Here is a 21925-nt window from a genome sequence, read left to right as displayed (position 1 = left end):
CCCACGGCACAAGACGTGTCACAAACGCTAACGTTAATTAGTTGTGCAAATACCTTTTACAACATTAACAGTTACATATACTATGTACAAACCAACAATTAACTTTCACTTTAATCATACTATCATTGTTGTGTTATTAAGCAAAATAAGCAATACTTTTACTTTTGTTGAAATGTTTACACTGTACACTTTTTTGTATTGGATGTTTAGCTTTATTTTTGCACATTTGAGCAAATAAGCAATACTTTTACTTTTGTTGAAATGTTTACACTTGTTACAGAATATTTCCGTTTTGCACTTTTTTGTATTGGATGTTTATCTTTATTTTTGCACATTTTAAAGCAAAATAAGCAATACTTTTACTTTTGAAATGCTTATACTATTCCAGAATATTAAGATTTGCACTGGATGTTTACTTTTATATTTGCACATTAAAAAGCAAATAAGCTACTTTTAATTTTGTTGAATGTTAAAAGTTTTAAATGTTTACATTGTTACAGAATATTTTGTCATGTTGTTGTCAATGTTGACTGAGTGGCCATACTTTTTTTTTTGTAAATAAAAGCCATGCCTTTTGAAAAAACTGGCCTACATTTATTTTTTCCTCTTCATTTTAAATAAAAAAAAAAAAAATCGGTAAAAGGAAAAATAATCTATAGAATAATCGAAAAATAATCTATAGATTAACCGATTAATCGAAAAAATAATCTATAGATTAATCGATAGAAAAATAATCGATAGCTGCAGCCCTACACCCCAATAAGTTTTTCAACTTGTTTAAGTCGGGGTCCACTTAAATTGATTCATGATACAGATATATACTATCAGATATATACTATCATCATAATACAGTCATCACACAAGATAATCACATTGAATTATTTACATTATTTATAATCCAGGGTGTGGGCTTTGTACCGAGGATGTCGTTGTGGCTGTCATGTCTGTGTAATCATGTTTTGTTTAGTTTCTGGCTTTTCACTCCCTTGTCTTGTTTGCATGATTACCCCATTAGTTTCACCTGTTCCACGTTTGGACTCATTGTGCACTCTTGTTTGTCACCATAGCAACCATTGGTTTTCACCTGTCACGTCACGCACCTGTTTCACGTTTTGAGTCACGCACCTGCTTTCACTAATCATGTCCATAGTATTTAAGTTCATTCATTTTCTGTTGTTCGTCCTGACGACCTCAACACATTTATGCTCTGTCCATGCCTGATACTTCTTTTCATGTCAATTCCTCAAGCAACGACTTTTGTCCAAGCCAAGTAAGTTTTTGTTCCATATTTATAGTCTTTTTGGTTTCATAGTTTGTTCTCCGCCATTGTGCGTGTTTTTTGTTTGTACTTTTTTTGCTATAGTCTTTTGGTTTCATAGTTTATTCTCCGCCACTGTGCGCGCTTTCATTTATTCCTTTTTTTTTTTGATAATAATAAATCATGTACCTTCATTCCCGTCTCGCACGAGCCAACTTTCCGTTGCATCCTGGACCAAGTCTTGACAGTGGCTTGTGCAGCCCTTTGAGACACTTGTGATTTAGGGCTATATAAATAAACATTGATTGATCATTGATTGAATATTTGATGTGAAGTAATGGGAACCTTGGATAGGTCAATAATTCATAATAACATTGATTTTGATTCAATATTATGTTTTGAGCAATGACAGTTAGAAAGAAAAAAAAACCCAGCTTTGTTTTATTAGTCAACATTGCAACTTTTTCTAAATTATATTTCACCTGTAAGCTTTTTTTTCCCCACTTTTGTTATGTTTTGTTTATTTTAATAGTATTTTTAGAATGTGCCGTGGGCCTTTAAAACATTAGCTGTGGGCCGCAAATGGCCACACTTTTGACGCCCCTGCTATAGATAATAAAAAAATGATCTAATTAATTAAGTATATTGATACCACATTGTGCCACGACACCACCATGTTATGCTACGCTGTCACGTTGTGCTACTAGTTTGCACTACCACGTTCGGCAAATCTACGCGCAAAAGGCTTTTAAAATCTACTTTTAAAATGGCTTTTGTCTGGAAATTGTGTGTAGGGTTTTGAAAACAAAAATGAATGTAATCCCTAATGAGGCTGTAACCCAGCGTTTCTCAAAGTGTGGGGCGCCCCCCACTGGTGGGGAATAGAGACATGACAGGTGGGGCGCGAGGAACGGGAGGAAATTTCACTTTAAAAATTTTTTTTATTATTATATTCTTAGATTATTTTTTTTTTTACTATGCTTTCATTTTCTATACACACTGTAAATCACTTTGTGATTCTGTCTGTGAAATCCGCTATATAAATAAATGGAAATTACCGGTACTTATTTTTACTGTAGGCTTTACATTTCTCGGTAGGAGCGAAAGTTTGACAGACATAGCAACAGTAACTAATGGGGGCGGGGCTAAGCGGAACAAACTTTCGCGCGGATGAGTAGCAGGCTAATGTGTGGACCACAATTACACAAATATATACATTTGTGACTCGCACCTCAAAGGTCGTCGAGCCAGAGCCAGCGCCTGCAGAGAAACAAAAATGTGACGGGCACACACTGTGTCATTCACCGGGAAGCACTCGCGTCAAGGCAGCTCAGCCCCGAACTCAATGAGGTTTTAACAGATGTTGTGAGCGCGGTCAATTTGATCAAAACACGACCACTGAAAGCGCGACTGTTCTCTGCACTGTGTGAGGAAATGGGAGCTGATCATACAGCCGTGCTGTTTCACAGTGAAGCAAGGTGGCTCTCCTGGGGCAAAGTGCTGTCACTTGCCCTGTCTTGCCAAATGCATAGCTCCTCCTTTTTTTTTTTTGCAAAGATTGCAAAGTGGCACTTTTATTTTATTTATTATTGAACTTGATGCAAGTTATTTGATTTATTATTGAACTTGATGCAAGTTATAACACTTTTGATTTATTATTGAACTTGATGCAAGTTATAACACTTTTGTTTGATTTATTATTGAACTTGATGCAAGTTATAACACTTTTTTTGATTTATTATTGAACTTGATGCAAGTTATTTGATTTATTATTGAACTTGATGCAAGTTATAACACTTTTGTTTGATTTATTATTGAACTTGATGCAAGTTATTTGATTTATTATTGAACTTGATGCAAGTTATAACACTTTTGTCTGATTTATTATTGAACTTGATGCAAGTTATAACACTTTTGTTTGATTTATTATTGAACTTGATGCAAATTATAACACTTTTTTTGATTTATTATTGAACTTGATGCAAGTTATTTGATTTATTATTGAACTTGATGCAAGTTATAACACTTTTTTTGATTTATTATTGAACGTGATGCAAGTTATAACACTTTTTTTGATTTATTATTGAACTTGATGCAAGTTATTTGATTTATTATTGAACTTGATGCAAGTTATAACACTTTTGTTTGATTTATTATTGAACTTGATGCAAGTTATAACACTTGTTTTGATTTATTATTGAACTTGATGCAAGTTATAACACTTTTGTTTGATTTATTATTGAACTTGATGCAAGTTATAACACTTTTTTTGATTTATTATTGAACTTGATGCAAGTTATTTGATTTATTATTGAACTTGATGCAAGTTATAACACTTTTTCTGATTTATTATTGAACGTGATGCAAGTTATAACACTTTTTTTGATTTATTATTGAACGTGATGCAAGTTATAACACTTTTTTTGATTTATTATTGAACTTGATGCAAGTTATAACACTTTTTTTGATTTATTATTGAACTTGATGCAAGTTATAACACTTGTTTTGATTTATTATTGAACTTGATGCAAGTTATAACACTTTTGTTTGATTTATTATTGAACTTGATGCAAGTTATAACACTTTTGTTTGATTTATTATTGAACTTGATGCAAGTTATTTGATTTATTATTGAACTTGATGCAAGTTATAACACTTTTATTTATTTATTATTGAACGTGATGCAAGTTATAACACTTTTTTTGATTTATTATTGAACTTGATGCAAGTTATAACACTTTTTTGATTTATTATTGAACTTGATGCAAGTTATAACACTTTTGTTTGATTTATTATTGAACTTGATGCAAGTTATTTGATTTATTATTGAACTTGATGCAAGTTATAACACTTTTTTTGATTTATTATTGAACGTGATGCAAGTTATAACACTTGTTTTGATTTATTATTGAACTTGATGCAAGTTATTTGATTTATTATTGAACTTGATGCAAGTTAGAACACTTTTTTTGATTTATTATTGAACGTGATGCAAGTTATAACACTTTTTTTGATTTATTATTGAACTTGATGCAAGTTATAACACTTTTTTTTATTTATTATTGAATGTGATGCAAGTTGTAACACTTTTTTTGATTTATTATTGAACTTGATGCAAGTTATAACACTTTTTTTGATTTATTATTGAACTTGATGCAAGTTATAACACTTTTGTTTGATTTATTATTGAACTTGATAGAAGTTATTTTATTTATTATTGAACTTGATGCAAGTTATACCACAACTGCACAGTTATTTTATTTATCATTGAACTTGATGTTATTTTATGTTATTGAGTTTGAATGTATACAACTTGATGTTCAATAAATTTGAAAATGTTAAAGCTTGGCATTAGCGCGCTGTTGGGGGCGATGGGGGCAGGTGGGGCTTGAAAACTCCCCCTTGTCCAAAGTGGGGGATGACAAAAAAAAGTTTGAGAACCACTGCTGTAACATAATGTGGGAAAAGTGAAGCGCTGTGAATACTTTCCCGATGCACTGTATAAAAAAAGTAAGATAAGCTCTTCATTTGATCAATTGCTAGTGACCTATTTTGGCATATAGAGAATAAAGATATTCTCAGGTTCTCAATAGTATCTCAGGCGGGTGGGGCATGAAAAAAAAAAAACCGGACAGAAAATAATTGCGAAGCATTGTCATGGATTCATTCATTGAAGCCATAATCTTGGAAACATGTGAGTGCTGCCACACGGAATGACTAACTTATCTAACGCAAACAAAGCTTCAAGGCAGCAGGACAACGGGCTGGGCTGTTGCAATAAGGCTGGGCTACAAGTTCCTTGGACCACACCCCATGCTGCCAACAAAGAACCAGTCTGCCTTGCAAACACAAGTGTGTCCACACACACACACACACACACACACACACTGGTGTGACGGAATCCATCACCTTTTCAAGGCAAACACACTTCTTTCATTTGGGTCTACATATTAAATCCTGGGCTCGGTCAACGCAGCCACTCTTCCATTCCCGCTGCCCCTTTCATCTTTTGACATTCTTTGCCGGCTTTTAACTTTAAGCGCCAATACAACATCAAGGAAGTAACGCAACAAGTAAATAGAAAACGTGCTGAGACACACGTTGATGCTACGTCATGTGAGCATTGTCGCGTGCTCAGACAGGCACACAGAAACCTTCAATAGAAATAAGATTTTTGCAGGTAAAATAAACTTGAGTGTTACTCGGTGGGGTGCAAACCTGCGCCAAGGACCAAAACCAAAACGAGGCTCAGTACATAAGAGTACCTGCATTTGACTACTGTTAATTCCAGACTATAACCCGCTACGCTTTGAACCCTGTGGCTTATAAGACGGTGCGGCTAATTTATGGATTTTTCTCCCATAACAGTGTCGGAGGCAGATATTTACATATATCCGAATTTTAGTTGTACTTCTTCCATTTCTTTGTCATATTTGAAAACAGCTTGTCTTTTCCACTTCTTCTCTTTGATGCTCTGTCAGCAAGCAAACTGTGTGTGATAACCTTGAGTTCTTTGGAATGTGTTTAGACTAGCATTTTGTTTTGGCTACAGAGATGGGACGCGAGAGAGTGTGGTGGGATCGGGAAGACAGACCATTTTGGGTGTGCGGGATAGAAGGTTCTAGGGTTAAGACTGGTCTCAATCTAAAATGTATGTTGTCAAAGCTTTGAGAATATACAAGAAAATACCTATTCTGTCTCTGGTGGTTTTTCAACTCAGCTTTAAGTGTCGGAAAGAACTTGGGAGCGAATTGAGACTTGAATTCCCTGGGAGGAACAACTGGTCCAAAACGCAACAACAGCCATGTAAAAATAGTCTAAAAAAAAAGTGTTTTATTTATTTATTTTATAGACAAAGTCACTCACTGCATGTGTCTTTCCATTCACGGGTACTGCATTTTTAGGGCCCGCATGGCCCATTGCATAAGGACTCCCAAAGGGGGAATAGCAAACTTCCTGTTGATTTTTGCGGGGGGTTGTCAATCTATGAAATGTAGGTCTAAGTGAGACCTACATAGAGGTTTTTGTTTCATGTCTCTCCGACCTTCCCAGTGGGAGTTACAGGCAGTTTTGTCATTTTTTTCTTCCGAGGAGCAGTTTTTTCAGTTGCGCTCTAGCGCAATTTTGAGATTTGGGGTTAGGTTTTTTTATTAAATCGCAATTTTTTGCCAGTCCTGATGTGTGTGTTCAGTTCGGTGAGTTTTGAAGCATGTTAAGGGGGTCAAATTACAGCTCAAAGAGGCAAAAGTGACTGTTTTTAGTACTTTTTTGTCTTGAAGGGGGAATTGCCAACTTTCTGTTGTTTTCTGCCCAAGGATGTCCTGTTGATTTTAGCCCGACAATGTACTATTATGAAATGTAGGTCTAAGTCAGACCTACATAGAGAATTTTGTTTCATGTCTTTCTGACCTTCCTAGTAGGAGTTACAGGCAGTCTGTTTTTTTTTTTTCCTAGGGGGCGCTAGAGCGCAATTTTGAGTTTTGGGGTTCGGTTTTTTCATTAAAAGGCAATTTTCGCAGGTCCTGATGTGTGGGTCAAATATGGTGAGTTTTGAAGCATGTTAAGTGGGTCAAATTAGTGCTCAAAGAGGCGGCCGGTATAATAATAATAAAACCTTACAAATTCAATAGGTCCTTATGTCCCATTGCATAAGGTCTCCCTTTGGGAGTCCTTATGCAATGGGCCATGCGGGCCCTAATAACTGACAAATTAATGATGCAGATGAAGGAACGATTAATGATCAATAGGGCTGCAACAATTAATCGATTAAATTGATTAAAATCGATTATAAAAATAGTTGGCGATTCATTTAGTCATCGATTCGTTGGATCTATGCTTTTTTTAGCCTTTATTTATAAACTGCAACATTTACAAACAGCTGAGAAACAATAATCAAAATAATAGGGGTGTAACGGTACGTGTATTTGTATCGAACCGTTTCGTTTCGTTGCGGAGGTGTACCGGACGAGTTTCCACACGGACATTTTAAGTAGCGTAACGCACGTTGTGTAAACAATACTCAAAATGCCGGACATTTGAGGCATTTAAGAAACACCGCAAAAGAGGACATGTCCGGTGAAAAGAGGACGTATGGTCAGTCTAGATCAGGGGTCTGGCAACCTTTACCAGTCAAAGAGCCATTTTGACCAGTTTCACAAATTATAGAAAACAATGGGAGCCGCAAATTTTTTTTAAAATTTTAAATGAATTAACACTGCATACGAAGTTTTTTCTCTTATATTTCCATGTTATGATGCATGTTCACATTATTTATTGACTGTATCTAAAAAAGAGAAAAATATATTTTTATTTAAATGAAGATATGAAATAATCCTAAATGAAATACAATGACTTGGTTTATATTATTGTATATACTAGGGCAGGGGTCACCAACGCGGTGCCCGCGGTCACCAGGTAGCCCGTAAGGACCAGATCAGTCGCCCGCCGGCCTGTTCTAAAAATAGCTCAAAGAGCAGCACTTACCAGTGAGCTGGCTCTATTTTTTAAATTGTATTTATTTACTAGCAAGCTGGTCTCGACATTTTTAATTCTAAAAGAGACAAAACTCAAATAGAATTTGAAAATCCACGAAAATATTTTAAAGACTTGGTCTTCACTTGGAATAAGCGGTAGAAAATGGATGGATGGATGGGTCTTCACTTGTTTAAATAAATTCATTTATTTTTTACTTTGCTTCTTATTACTTTTAGAAATACAATTTTAGAGAAAAAATACAACCTTAAAAATGATTTTAGGAAACAAATATACCTTTTTAACTTTTAAATTTCTTCCTCTTCTTTCCTGACAATTTAAATCAATGTTCAAGTAAAAAAAAAAATTTTTTTTTTATTGTAAAGAATAATAATTTTAGCTTCTGTTTTTTCGACGAAGAATATTTGTGAAATATTTCTTCAAAGTTGCTATGATTAAAATTCATAAAAATTATTCTGGCAAATCTAGAAAATCTGTAGAATTAAATTTAAATCTTATTTCAAAGTATTTTGAATATCTTTTAAAATTTTTGTTCTGGAAAATCTAGATGAAATAATGATTTGTCTTTGTTAGAAATATAGCTTGGTCCAATTTGTTAAATATTCTAACAAAGTGCAGATTGGATTTTAACCAATTTAAAACATGTCATCAAAATTCTAAAATGTATCTTAATCAGGAAAAATGACTAATGATGTTCCAAAAATTCTTTTTTTAATTTTTTCAAAAAGATTCAAATAAGCTAGTTTTTCTCTTCTTTTTGTCGGTTGAATTTTGAATTTTAAAGAGTCGAAATTGAAGATAAACTATGTTTCAAAATTTTATTTGAAATGTTTTCGTGTTTTCTCCTCTTTTAAACCGTTCAATTAAGTGTTTTTTTCATCATTTATTCTCTACAAAAAACCTTCCGTAAAAGGAAAAACAAATGTACGACGGAATGACAGACAGAAATACCCATTTTTTTTATATATATAAATGTATTTATTTAGCTATTCTTGTTTAAATCACACTTACGTGTAACTTACAAATGACAATATATTTATTTATTTAAGTGTGTATCAAACTGGTAGCCCTTCGCATTAATCAGTACCCAAGAAGTAGTTTTTGGTTTCAAAAAGGTTGGTGACCCCTGTACTAGGGCATCAAATCAGTGTCAGTTGAGTCGGTCCATAGGTTGCCTGTAGGGATTTTTAATGTCCAGCAGATGTCAGTATTTAGTGACACAGTATCGACACAGTATCAATACAGTTTTGCAATGTGTCGAAACGCTTCATGACGCCTCATCAACCCATCACTAGGGCTTCCGCTTTGCTCACATAGGCGACAGCAAGGCATACTTGGTCAACAACCACACAGCTCACACTGACGGTGGCGGTATAAAAAAAAAACAACTTTAACACTCTTACTAATAATGCGCCACACTGTGAACCCACACCAAACAAGAATGACAAACACATTTCGGGAGAACATCTGCACCGTAACACAACATAAACACAACAGGACAAATACCCAGAATCCCAGAAAGGGGTGTATAATGTAGCCCGGAAGAGTCAGGGCTGCATGGGATTCTGGGTGTTTGTTCTGTTGTGTTTATGTTGTGTTAAGGTGCAGATGTTGATTAGTGATTCCCAGAGCCCAAAAAAAAGCCTGCGGGCTATAGAGCGTTTTCTATTGGGGCTCCAGTACTATGGAATGCCCTCCCGGTAACAATTAGAGATGCTACCTCAGTAGAAGCATTTAAGTCCCATCTTAAAACTCATTTGTATACTCTAGCCTTTAAATAGCCCCCCTGTTAGACCAGTTGATCTGCCGTTTCTTTTCTTTTCTCCTCTGCTCCCCTATTCCTTGTGGAGGGGGGGGGGGGGGGGGGGGGCACAGGTCCGGTGGCCATGGATGAAGTGCTGGCTGTCCAGAGTCGGGACCCGGGGTGGACCGCTCGCCTGTGCATCGGCTGGGAACATCTCTGGCCCCACTATGGACTGGACTCTTACTATTATGTTAGATCCACTATGGACTGGACTCTCACTATTATGTTAGATCCACTATGGACTGGACTCTTACTATTATGTTGGATCCACTATGGACTGGACTCTCACACTATTATGTTAGATCCACTATGGACTGGACTCTCACACTATTATGTTAGATCCACTATGGACTGGACTCTCACTATTATGTTAGATCCACTATGGACTGGACTCTCACACTATTATGTTAGATCCACTATGGACTGGACTCTCACTATTATGTTGGATCCACTATGGACTGGACTCTCACACTATTATGTTAGATCCACTATGGACTGGACTCTCACTATTATGTTAGATCCACTATGGACTGGACTCTCACTATTATGTTAGATCCACTATGGACTGGACTCTTACTATTATGTTGGATCCACTATGGACTGGACTCTCACACTATTATGTTAGATCCACTATGGACTGGACTCTCACACTATTATGTTAGATCCACTATGGACTGGACTCTCACTATTATGTTAGATCCACTATGGACTGGACTCTCACACTATTATGTTAGATCCACTATGGACTGGACTCTCACTATTATGTTGGATCCACTATGGACTGGACTCTCACACTATTATGTTAGATCCACTATGGACTGGACTCTCACTATTATGTTAGATCCACTATGGACTGGACTCTTACTATTATGTTGGATCCACTATGGACTGGACTCTCACAATATTATGTCAGACCCACTCGACATCCATTTCTTTCGGTCTTCCCTAGAGGGGGGGGGGGTTACCCACATATGCGGTCCTCTCCAAGGTTTCTCATAGTCATTCACATCGACGTCCCACTGGGGTGAGTTTTTCCTTGCCCTTATGTGGGCTTTGTACCGAGGATGTCGTTGTGGCTTGTGCAGCCCTTTGAGACACTTGTGATTTAGGGCTATATAAATAAACATTGATTGATTGATTGATGTTCTCCCGAAATGTGTTTGTCATTCTTGTTTGGTTTTGGTTCAAAGTGTGGCGCATTATTAGTAAGAGTGTTAAAGTTGTTTTATATGGTCACCGTCAGTGTAACTTGTGTGGCTGTTGACCAAGTATGCCTTGCTGTCACGTACGTGTGCAAGCAGAAGATGTATATTGAATAAGAAGTGTTGGGCTGGCACGCTGTTAATACAGATTGTAGAGGGCGCCAATTGTTGTACCATCATGGCACACCCTTATTATAGCCGTAAGGGTGAAAATCGGTGAATATTAATCCCGGGAGTTTTCTGCGAGAGGCACTGAAAACCGGAAGTCTCACGGGAAAATCGGGGGGTTCGGCAAGTAAGCTGCTGAGCCGCATCAGAGTGATCAAAGAGCCGCATGCGGCTCCGGAGCCGCGGGTTGCCGACCCCTGGTCTAGATAAATGTGTGTTAGTCATGTATGATGTCTTTTTGTTATTTTTTTATTTATTTTTTTTTTTTTTTGTGTGATGTGTAATGTCTAGTGTTTAAATGTACGGCAGTGACAATGAATTTCCCCAAGGGGACCAATAAATCTAATCTAATCTAATCTAATCTAATAAACGCGCATGCGTCGTCAGGCTCTGCTTTTTAATCGATAGATTTATCAGATTTAATTTTTTATTATCTATAGCAGGGCAGCACGGTGGAAGAGGGGTTAGTGCATGTGCCTCACAATACGAAGGTCCTGAGTAGTCCTGAGTTCAATCCCGGGCTCGGGATCTTTCTGTGTGGAGTTTGCATGTTCTCCCCGTGACTGCGTGGGTTCCCTCCGGGTACTCCGGCTTCCTCCCACCTCCAAAGACATGCACCTGGGGATAGGCCCCTCCCACCTCCAAAGACATGCACCTGGGGATAGGTTGATTGGCAACACTAAATGGTCCCTAGTAGAGATGCGCGGATAGGCAATTTATTTCATCCGCAACCGCGTCAGAAAGTCGTCAACCATCCGCCATCCACCCAATGTAACGTTTGATCAGAACTGCACCCGCCCGCCATCCGCCCGCACCCGCCCGATCTAATATAGATGATGCAAGGCATTAGTGAGCCTGCCAACTACTCCGGTTTTCCCGTAATTCGTACGGTTTTCATCAACCTATTCAGGGTTACGGTTGCAGTGATAAAAAATACGGTTTTTCATTAATTTAAAAAAAAAAAAGGGTGAAAACTACGCGAATTGCACCTTGTGCAGACAAGATTTTTCGATCGGACACGGAGGAATTAGCGATGTAAAAGACCACGTTGGGACAAAAAAAACACAAGTCTAATGCCGTTGCTAGCGATAGAAGTGGAAAACTTTCAACGTTTTTCGTCGCCCAAACAGATTCTTTGGATGTGATAAATGCCGAAGTTTTATTTACGGAGGCAATAATTGAGCATGGACTTCCAATCGCACTGGCTGATCACATGGGACAGTTAAATGTTTGTAATGCAACCTTTAAAAATCATTACGCGGTGATCGCGGTCCCAAAAATAAACTTTTCTTGCATGATAATGTCCAGAAAAACTCGCTTTATATTACTATAGAGTCCTTTTAACGAATGAGTTTGATGGTTTATCACAAAGCTTAAATGAAAGAAGTCCTTTGTTCTCCTGCACCATGGCCTTGCTTCGTGTTTGGTGCGCAAGCTTTATAACCTCACTGAGGTTATAAAGCTTTTGCCTGTTAAAGAAAGGAGACTGATCCAATGCAGCACAGACTTTCGCGTGCCACGCTGTCACCACCCAGACGCACACCAGTGCGCAATCATATGGGAGCCGTGCTGAGCGCACCTCCAAGCGCGTCTCGCTGCCGGCGACGGCCGGGAATGGGCCCGACGCTCCAGCGCCATCCATTTTCAGGGCTAGTTGATTCGGCAGGTGGGTTGTTACACACTCCTTAGCGGGTTCCGACTTCCATGGCCACCGTCCTGCTCTCTATATCAACCAGGGTGAGCCCCACCCCTTTCGTGAGCGCACTGCGCGCGGAGTGACCCCTGTTACGCGCCCCCGGCAACAGGGGTGGCGGGCAGGTAAGCTGCGCGGGCGGAGCGCGCGGAGTGACCCATGTTACGAGCCCCCGGCCACGGGGGTGGCGGGCAGGTAAGCTGCTTACCTGCTGCGCGTGACGCCGGCCGCGGCGAAGGCGGACGAGGCGGGGTGTCGGTGCGGTGGGCGCGGTGGTGACCCTGGACGTGCGTCGGGCCCTTCTCGCGGATCGCCTCAGCTACGGCTCCCGGTGGGGCCCTCTCGGGGGAAGGGGCCTCGGTCCCGGACCGTAAAAGTGTCCATCTCTTTTTTTTTTTTTCTTCTGTCGTGGCATATGCAGCAGGTGCCTGCTCGTTTTTTGTATGTGGGTAACAACATTTAACTATGTATATATATTTCCCAATTGGTTTAACTGCCACCCGCAAAAAAAAAAAAAAAAAAAAAAAAAAAAAAAAAAAATCTAATTAATCCGCCCGACCCGACCCGCGCGCGGATAAAATCTTATTTTTTTTTATTTCATCCGCCCGATCCGCGGATGATCCGCGGACTCCGCGGTTGTGTCCGCAAACCGCGCATCTCTAGTCCCTAGTGTGTGAATGTTGTCTGTCTATCTGTGTTGGCCCTGCGATGAGGTGGCGGCTTGTCCGGGGTGTACCCCGCCTTCCGCCCGATTGTAGCTGAGATAGGCTCCAGCGACCCCAAAAGGGAATAAGCGGTAGAAAATGGATGGATGGATTATCTATAGCAGGGGGTGTCAAAGTCTGCATTTTTGTAACATTTTCCCTGTTTTATTTGGCAAGTTGAAAGAACATGGCACCATTTAGCTGGTTTTTTTTCTTAATAAAATACTGGAAAGGATAGAAATATAGTTTGTCTCTTTTATCCGATTATTAATCGATTAATCGAAGTGATAATCGACAGATTAATCGATTATCAAATGAATCGTTGGTTGCAGCCCTAATGATCAATAAATACAATTTAAATTGCTCAATGTTGACATTGGATTGAATGAATAATTGTCACCTATTGTCAGATTGAGTTTTTCTTGTGTTATTCCTCCGTGTAGGAAGAAAGCCTACATACATTCACATACCTGCCAACTTTTGAAATCAGAAAAACCTAGTAGCCAGGGTCCAGGGGCCGCAGGCCCCGGTAGGTCCAGGACAAAGTCCTGGTGGAGGGTTCAGGGCTTCGCCCCCCGACGCAAAATGATTGATTGCATTCAGACAGGTTAAAATGTTGCTAAAACCATCACTTTTCTATCAGTCACAGTGACTTTTCAAAACAAAAATATTACAGCAAAAATCATATGGGTTGATTGACATGTTTATTCTGTAAGCTAACTTCAATAGTTTGAAATTATTTTGACAGTTAATGCCAGTTATCCTGTCAACCTTTCACAAGACTTCAATTTGTTCATTGAAAGTATAAACACTTTTTACAGTAAACAAATGGTAAAACAGTACTAAACAATTCCATTAAAAAAAAAAATTGGTGTCATTATTAACTTTCTGTCCAAGCTTGTATAATCTACTGCCTTGTTCAATTGTAAAAAAATATTCTGTGCCTAAAATTCACATTTCTATCACAATTATCATACTGTAAACATGGTAAGCTAACTTCATTAAAATGAATAGTCCTGTCAATAGCATGGAATTACAATTCAAATGTAGTTTTTTTGTAAGCCTTTCAAAAGAATTCAAAATATGAAAAATGAATGAAAATTAATTTAAGCCATCAGACACTTGAAAAGTGGCACATCACATCTCTAATGTAATCATTTGAACTTTTCAACAGAAATAGCACTGCAAAAATATTAAGGACATACTTCTGTATTTTGGTAGTTATGCTGTCAACATTTAACAAGATTTCTTCAACTTGGACTTGTTTTAAATGTTTTATGCCACTTCAAGTTGTCAAAGACGTGCTGTGAAATACAGCCGACAAGATTGCGCACCAAACACGAAGCAAGGCCAAAGCGCATGCATGGTGCAGGAGAACAAAGGACTTCTTTCATTTTAAGGTTTGTGATAAACCATCAAACTCATTCGTTAAAAGGACTCTATAGTAATATAAAGTGAGTTTTTCTGGACATTATCATGCAAGAAAAGTTTATTTTTGGGACCGCGATCACCGCGTAATGATTTTTAAAGGTTGCATTACAAACATGTAACTGTCCCATGTGATCAGCCAGTGCGATTGGAAGTCCATGCTCAATTATTGCCTCCGTAAATAAAACTTCGGCATTTATCACATCCAAAGAATCTGTTTGGGCGACGAAAAATGTTGAAAGTTTTCCACTTGTATCGCTAGCAACGGCATTAGACTTGTGTTCTTTTGTCCCAACGTGGTCTTTTACATCGCTAATTCCTCCGTGTCCGATCGAAAAATCTTGTCTGCACAAGGTGCAATTCGCGTAGTTTTCACCCTTTTTTTTTTTTTTTTAATTAATGAAAAACCGTATTTTTTAATCACTGCAACCGTAACCCGGAATAGGTTGATGAAAACCGTACGAATTACGGGAAAACCGGAGTAGTTGGCAGGTATGCATTCATAAAGTGTATTTCCCACCTGTAGCCAGGAAGCGATGGGCGGCCAGCAGCAGCTGAGGGGAGACCTTGACCTTGGATTCGCTCTCGTGCTTGAAAGCCGAGAAGTCCCTCTTGTTCTTGTTGGGAGCCACCTTCTTCCTCGAACGGTTGTCAGCTGGGCAGCGGAAACAGTGATGGACAAACGGCATCAGCATGACAGCTCAGGGGCCACAAACGTGGATAATTTGGATTATACACTCACTGTATTGGTCCGACTCGTCCAGAATCTCTGATTTGATGATCTCCTCGATCACGTCCTCCAGCGTGACCAAGCCCAGCACCTCGTAGAAAGGATCCCCGTCGCCCTCGTTGTTCACCTTCTGCACGATGGCCAAATGGGACTTCCCTAAACGGGGAAAAGAAACACACAAATGCAATTAACTGAATACCGTAAATGCTCCAATTCCAATTGTGGATGTGCGGTGTCTACAAAATCAAATAACTGCCGAGGTCACTAATTAGCGCCGAGTCTGGTTTCGGTTTTTAGTTTCGATGCCGAACCGGAAGTAATAGCCGCCACCAACAAAGAGGAAATAAACAGTGCCTATATACAGGTAAAAGCCAGTAAATTAGAATATTTTGAAAAACTTGATTTATTTCAGTAATTGCATTCAAAAGGTGTAACTTGTACATTATATTTATTCATTGCACACAGACTGATGCATTCAAATGTTTATTTCATTTAATTTTGATGATTTGAAGTGGCAACAAATGAAAATCCAAAATTCCGTGTGTCACAAAATTAGAGTATTACTTAAGGCTAATACAAAAAAGGGATTTTTAGAAATGTTGGCCAACTGAAAAGTATGAAAATGAAAAATATGAGCATGTACAATACTCAATACTTGGTTGGAGCTCCTTTTGCCTCAATTACTGCGTTAATGCGGCGTGGCATGGAGTCGATGAGTTTCTGGCACTGCTCAGGTGTTATGAGAGCCCAGGTTGCTCTGATAGTGGCCTTCAACTCTTCTGCGTTTTTGGGTCTGGCATTCTGCATCTTCCTTTTTACAATACCCCACAGATTTTCTATGGGGCTAAGGTCAGGGGAGTTGGCGGGCCAATTTAGAACAGAAATACCATGGTCCGTAAACCAGGCACGGGTAGATTTTGCGCTGTGTGCAGGCGCCAAGTCCTGTTGGAACTTGAAATCTCCATCTCCATAGAGCAGGTCAGCAGCAGGAAGCATGAAGTGCTCTAAAACTTGCTGGTAGACGGCTGCGTTGACCCTGGATCTCAGGAAACAGAGTGGACCGACACCAGCAGATGACATGGCACCCCAAACCATCACCAAACCATGCAAATTTTGCATTTCCTTTGGAAATCGAGGTCCCAGAGTCTGGAGGAAGACAGGAGAGGCACAGGATCCACGTTGCCTGAAGTCTAGTGTAAAGTTTCCACCATCAGTGATGGTTTGGGGTGCCATGTCATCTGCTGGTGTCGGTCCACTCTGTTTCCTGAGATCCAGGGTCAACGCAGCCGTCTACCAGCAAGTTTTAGAGCACTTCATGCTTCCTGCTGCTGACCTGCTCTATGGAGATGGAGATTTCAAGTTCCAACAGGACTTGGCGCCTGCACACAGCGCAAAATCTACCCGTGCCTGGTTTACGGACCATGGTATTTCTGTTCTAAATTGGCCCGCCAACTCCCCTGACCTTAGCCCCATAGAAAATCTGTGGGGTATTGTGAAAAGGAAGATGCAGAATGCCAGACCCAAAAACGCAGAAGAGTTGAAGGCCACTATCAGAGCAACCTGGGCTCTCATAACACCTGAGCAGTGCCAGAAACTCATCGACTCCATGCCACGCCGCATTAACGCAGTAATTGAGGCAAAAGGAGCTCCAACCAAGTATTGAGTATTGTACATGCTCATATTTTTCATTTTCATACTTTTCAGTTGGCCAACATTTCTAAAAATCCCTTTTTTGTATTAGCCTTAAGTAATATTCTAATTTTGTGACACACGGAATTTTGGATTTTCATTTGTTGCCACTTCAAATCATCAAAATTAAATGAAATAAACATTTGAATGCATCAGTCTGTGTGCAATGAATAAATATAATGTACAAGTTACACCTTTTGAATGCAATTACTGAAATAAATCAAGTTTTTCAAAATATTCTAATTTACTGGCTTTTACCTGTAGAAGAAGCAGCAGGTCTCAGGACAATAACGATCATGTTCAGTGGTCGGAAGCACTGAAAGGTTTGGTTTAACTTTGCAAGGAGGGTGCTTAAGAAATATAAATGGTGTGGAAATTGGAGAGTGCCCTGTATTTGACACGCCTTGTTCCACTAACCCAGGGCTGTCAAACCCATTTTCACCATGGACCACAGCGCAGTCATGGAAGCCTTCAGAGGGCCACGTCTGCCACGACCTGTCCAAACAGGTCTGACATGGTTTCCTTATTTTCTCAATTCGTTCCTTTTTCCTGGAGGCACTAATCATTACACAATTGCCTCGTCATTGGATTATTATCATTGTTTAACAAAAAACTGATGGGAAATCTGGAATCAGAAGTCAACATGACAGTTTTTTTTAGTTTGTCTAGTGCAGGGGTCGGCAACCCAAAAATGTTGAAAGAGCCATATTGGACCAAAAATACAAAAAAAAAAATCTGTCTGGAGCCGCAAAAAAAATTAAAAGCCATATTACATACAGATAGTGTGCCATGAGATATAAATTGAAATAAGAGGACTTAAAGGAAACTAAATGACCTCAAATACACCTAAAAATGAGGTATAATGATGCAATATGTACATATAGCTAGCCTAAATAGCATGTTAGCATCGATTAGCTCGCAGTCATGCAGTGACCAAATATGTCTGATTAGCACTCCACACAAGTCAATAACATCAACAAAACTCACCTTTGTGCATTCACGCACAACGTTAAAAGTTTGGTGGACAAAATGAGACAGAAAAAGAAGTGGCATAAAACACGTCCGAGGAAGTCGGAGAAAGTTATACATGTAAACAAACTACGGTGAGTTCAAGGACCGCCAAAATTAGTAGGACAAAACGGGGCTCGCCAAATACTCGAATCAGTGAAGCATGTTTAATATAAACGGTGTGCTTTATAACAATTGGGGAGGTCTGTGTCATGTTTGTCCTCCTACAGAAACCATATTAAAACAAAAAATAGATTGTTTTCCCCCTCATCTTTTTCTATTTTTCATACATTTCTAAAAAAGCTCCAGAGAGCCACTAGGGCGGCGCTAAAGAGCCGCATGCGGCTCTAGAGCCGCGGGTTGCCGACCCCCGGTCTAGTGTGTAATTTAATTTGAAAATGGCAACACAAAGCTTGGAATAGCTTGTTGTATCAAATAATATCGAGTAGGGGTGTGACGGTTCGGTTCATTTTCGGTACAGTAAGAAAACAGCAAAATATAAATTTTTTTGGTTATTTATTTACCAAATTTGTAAACAATGGCATAACATACATATATAAAATAAAAACTAAACATAAACACAACAGAACAAATACCCAGAATCCCATGCAGCCCTGACTCTTCCGGGCTACCATTGCAGGTCCTCTATTTTTCATACATTTCTGAAAAAGCTCCAGAGAGCCACTAGGGCGGCGCTAAAGAGCCGCATGCGGCTCTAGAGCCGCGGGTTGCCGACCCCCGGTCTAGTGTGTAATTTAATTTGAAAATGGCAACACAAAGCTTGGAATAGCTTGTTGTATCAAATAATATCGAGTAGGGGTGTAACGGTTCGGTTCATTTTCGGTACAGTAAGAAAACAGCAAAATATAAATTTTTTTGGTTATTTATTTACCAAATTTGTAAACAATGTCATAACATACATATATAAAATAAAAACTAAACATAAACACAACAGAACAAATACCCAGAATCCCATGCAGCCCTGACTCTTCCGGGCTACCATTGCAGTTCCTCTATTTTTCATACATTTCTGAAAAAGCTCCAGAGAGCCACTAGGGCGGCGCTAAAGAGCCGCATGCGGCTCTAGAGCCGCGGGTTGCCGACCCCCGGTCTAGTGTGTAATTTAATTTGAAAATGGCAACACAAAGCTTGGAATAGCTTGTTGTATCAAATAATATCGAGTAGGGGTGTAACGGTTCGGTTCATTTTCGGTACAGTAAGAAAACAGCAAAATATAAATTTTTTTGGTTATTTATTTACCAAATTTGTAAACAATGGCATAACATACATATATAAAATAAAAACTAAACATAAACACAACAGAACAAATAACGAGAATCCCATGCAGCCCTGACTCTTCCGGGCTACCTTTGCAGGTCCTCTATTTTTCATACATTTCTGAAAAAGCTCCAGAGAGCCACTAGGGCGGCGCTAAAGAGCCGCATGCGGCTCTAGAGCCGCGGGTTGCCGACCCCCGGTCTAGTGTGTAATTTAATTTGAAAATGGCAACACAAAGCTTGGAATAGCTTGTTGTATCAAATAATATCGAGTAGGGGTGTAACGGTTCGGTTCATTTTCGGTACAGTAAGAAAACAGCAAAATATAAATTTTTTTGGTTATTTATTTACCAAATTTGTAAACAATGGCATAACATACATATATAAAATAAAAACTAAACATAAACACAACAGAACAAATACCCAGAATCCCATGCAGCCCTGACTCTTCCGGGCTACCATTGCAGTTCCTCTATTTTTCATACATTTCTGAAAAAGCTCCAGAGAGCCACTAGGGCGGCGCTAAAGAGCCGCATGCGGCTCTAGAGCCGCGGGTTGCCGACCCCCGGTCTAGTGTGTAATTTAATTTGAAAATGGCAACACAAAGCTTGGAATAGCTTGTTGTATCAAATAATATCGAGTAGGGGTGTAACGGTTCGGTTCATTTTCGGTACAGTAAGAAAACAGCAAAATATAAATTTTTTTGGTTATTTATTTACCAAATTTGTAAACAATGGCATAACATACATATATAAAATAAAAACTAAACATAAACACAACAGAACAAATAACGAGAATCCCATGCAGCCCTGACTCTTCCGGGCTACCTTTGCAGGTCCTCTATTTTTCATACATTTCTGAAAAAGCTCCAGAGAGCCACTAGGGCGGCGCTAAAGAGCCGCATGCGGCTCTAGAGCCGCGGGTTGCCGACCCCCGGTCTAGTGTGTAATTTAATTTGAAAATGGCAACACAAAGCTTGGAATAGCTTGTTGTATCAAATAATATCGAGTAGGGGTGTGACGGTTCGGTTCTTTTTCGGTACAGTAAGAAAACAGCAAAATATAAATTTTTTTGGTTATTTATTTACCAAATTTGTAAACAATGGCATAACATACATATATAAAATAAAAACTAAACATAAACACAACAGAACAAATACCCAGAATCCCATGCAGCCCTGACTCTTCCGGGCTACCATTGCAGGTCCTCTATTTTTCATACATTTCTGAAAAAGCTCCAGAGAGCCACTAGGGCGGCGCTAAAGAGCCGCATGCGGCTCTAGAGCCGCGGGTTGCCGACCCCCGGTCTAGTGTGTAATCTAATTTGAAAATGGCAACACAAAGCTTGGAATAGCTTGTTGTATCAAATAATATCGAGTAGGGGTGTGACGGTTCGGTTCATTTTCGGTACAGTAAGAAAACAGCAAAATATAAATTTTTTTGGTTATTTATTTACCAAATTTGTAAACAATGGCATAACATACATATATAAAATAAAAACTAAACATAAACACAACAGAACAAATACCCAGAATCCCATGCAGCCCTGACTCTTCCGGGCTACCATTGCAGGTCCTCTATTTTTCATACATTTCTGAAAAAGCTCCAGAGAGCCACTAGGGCGGCGCTAAAGAGCTGCATGCGGCTCTAGAGCCGCGGGTTGCCGACCCCCGGTCTAGTGTGTAATTTAATTTGAAAATGGCAACACAAAGCTTGGAATAGCTTGTTGTATCAAATAATATCGAGTAGGGGTGTGACGGTTCGGTTCATTTTCGGTACAGTAAGAAAACAGCAAAATATACATTTTTTTGGTTATTTATTTACCAAATTTGTAAACAATGGCATAACATACATATATAAAATAAAAACTAAACATAAACACAACAGAACAAATACCCAGAATCCCATGCAGCCCTGACTCTTCCGGGCTACCATTGCAGGTCCTCTATTTTTCATACATTTCTGAAAAAGCTCCAGAGAGCCACTAGGGCGGCGCTAAAGAGCCGCATGCGGCTCTAGAGCCGCGGGTTGCCGACCCCCGGTCTAGTGTGTAATTTAATTTGAAAATGGCAACACAAAGCTTGGAATAGCTTGTTGTATCAAATAATATCGAGTAGGGGGTGTAACGGTTCGGTTCATTTTCGGTACAGTAAGAAAACAGCAAAATATAAATTTTTTTGGTTATTTATTTACCAAATTTGTAAACAATGGCATAACATACATATATAAAATAAAAACTAAACATAAACACAACAGAACAAATACCCAGAATCCCATGCAGCCCTGACTCTTCCGGGCTACCATTGCAGGTCCTCTATTTTTCATACATTTCTGAAAAAGCTCCAGAGAGCCACTAGGGCGGCGCTAAAGAGCCGCATGCGGCTCTAGAGCCGCGGGTTGCCGACCCCCGGTCTAGTGTGTAATTTAATTTGAAAATGGCAACACAAAGCTTGGAATAGCTTGTTGTATCAAA

The 21925-nt window shown here is 39.2% G+C and overlaps 1 protein-coding gene across 2 annotated transcripts in view; it reads right to left on the bottom strand.

The window, feature by feature from the left end:
- LOC133577858 (metal transporter CNNM4) overlaps positions 1 to 21925 on the bottom strand; it is a 152972-nt gene that overhangs the window by 72470 nt on the left and 58577 nt on the right. For both annotated transcript variants that reach the window (XM_061931938.1, XM_061931947.2), the window contains exons 2-3: positions 15492 to 15635; positions 15270 to 15404 (exon numbers count right to left, since the gene is read on the bottom strand). In XM_061931938.1, coding sequence (XP_061787922.1) covers positions 15270 to 15404; positions 15492 to 15635 — 279 coding nt within the window. The remainder of the gene's footprint in view (positions 1 to 15269; positions 15405 to 15491; positions 15636 to 21925) is intronic.

Source organism: Nerophis lumbriciformis, linkage group LG03 (assembly GCF_033978685.3).
Source record: "Nerophis lumbriciformis linkage group LG03, RoL_Nlum_v2.1, whole genome shotgun sequence".
Taxonomy (NCBI): Eukaryota; Metazoa; Chordata; class Actinopteri; order Syngnathiformes; family Syngnathidae; genus Nerophis; species Nerophis lumbriciformis.
The sequence above is the reverse complement of the archived record's forward strand: the minus strand, read 5'-3'. Positions and strand labels throughout refer to the sequence as shown.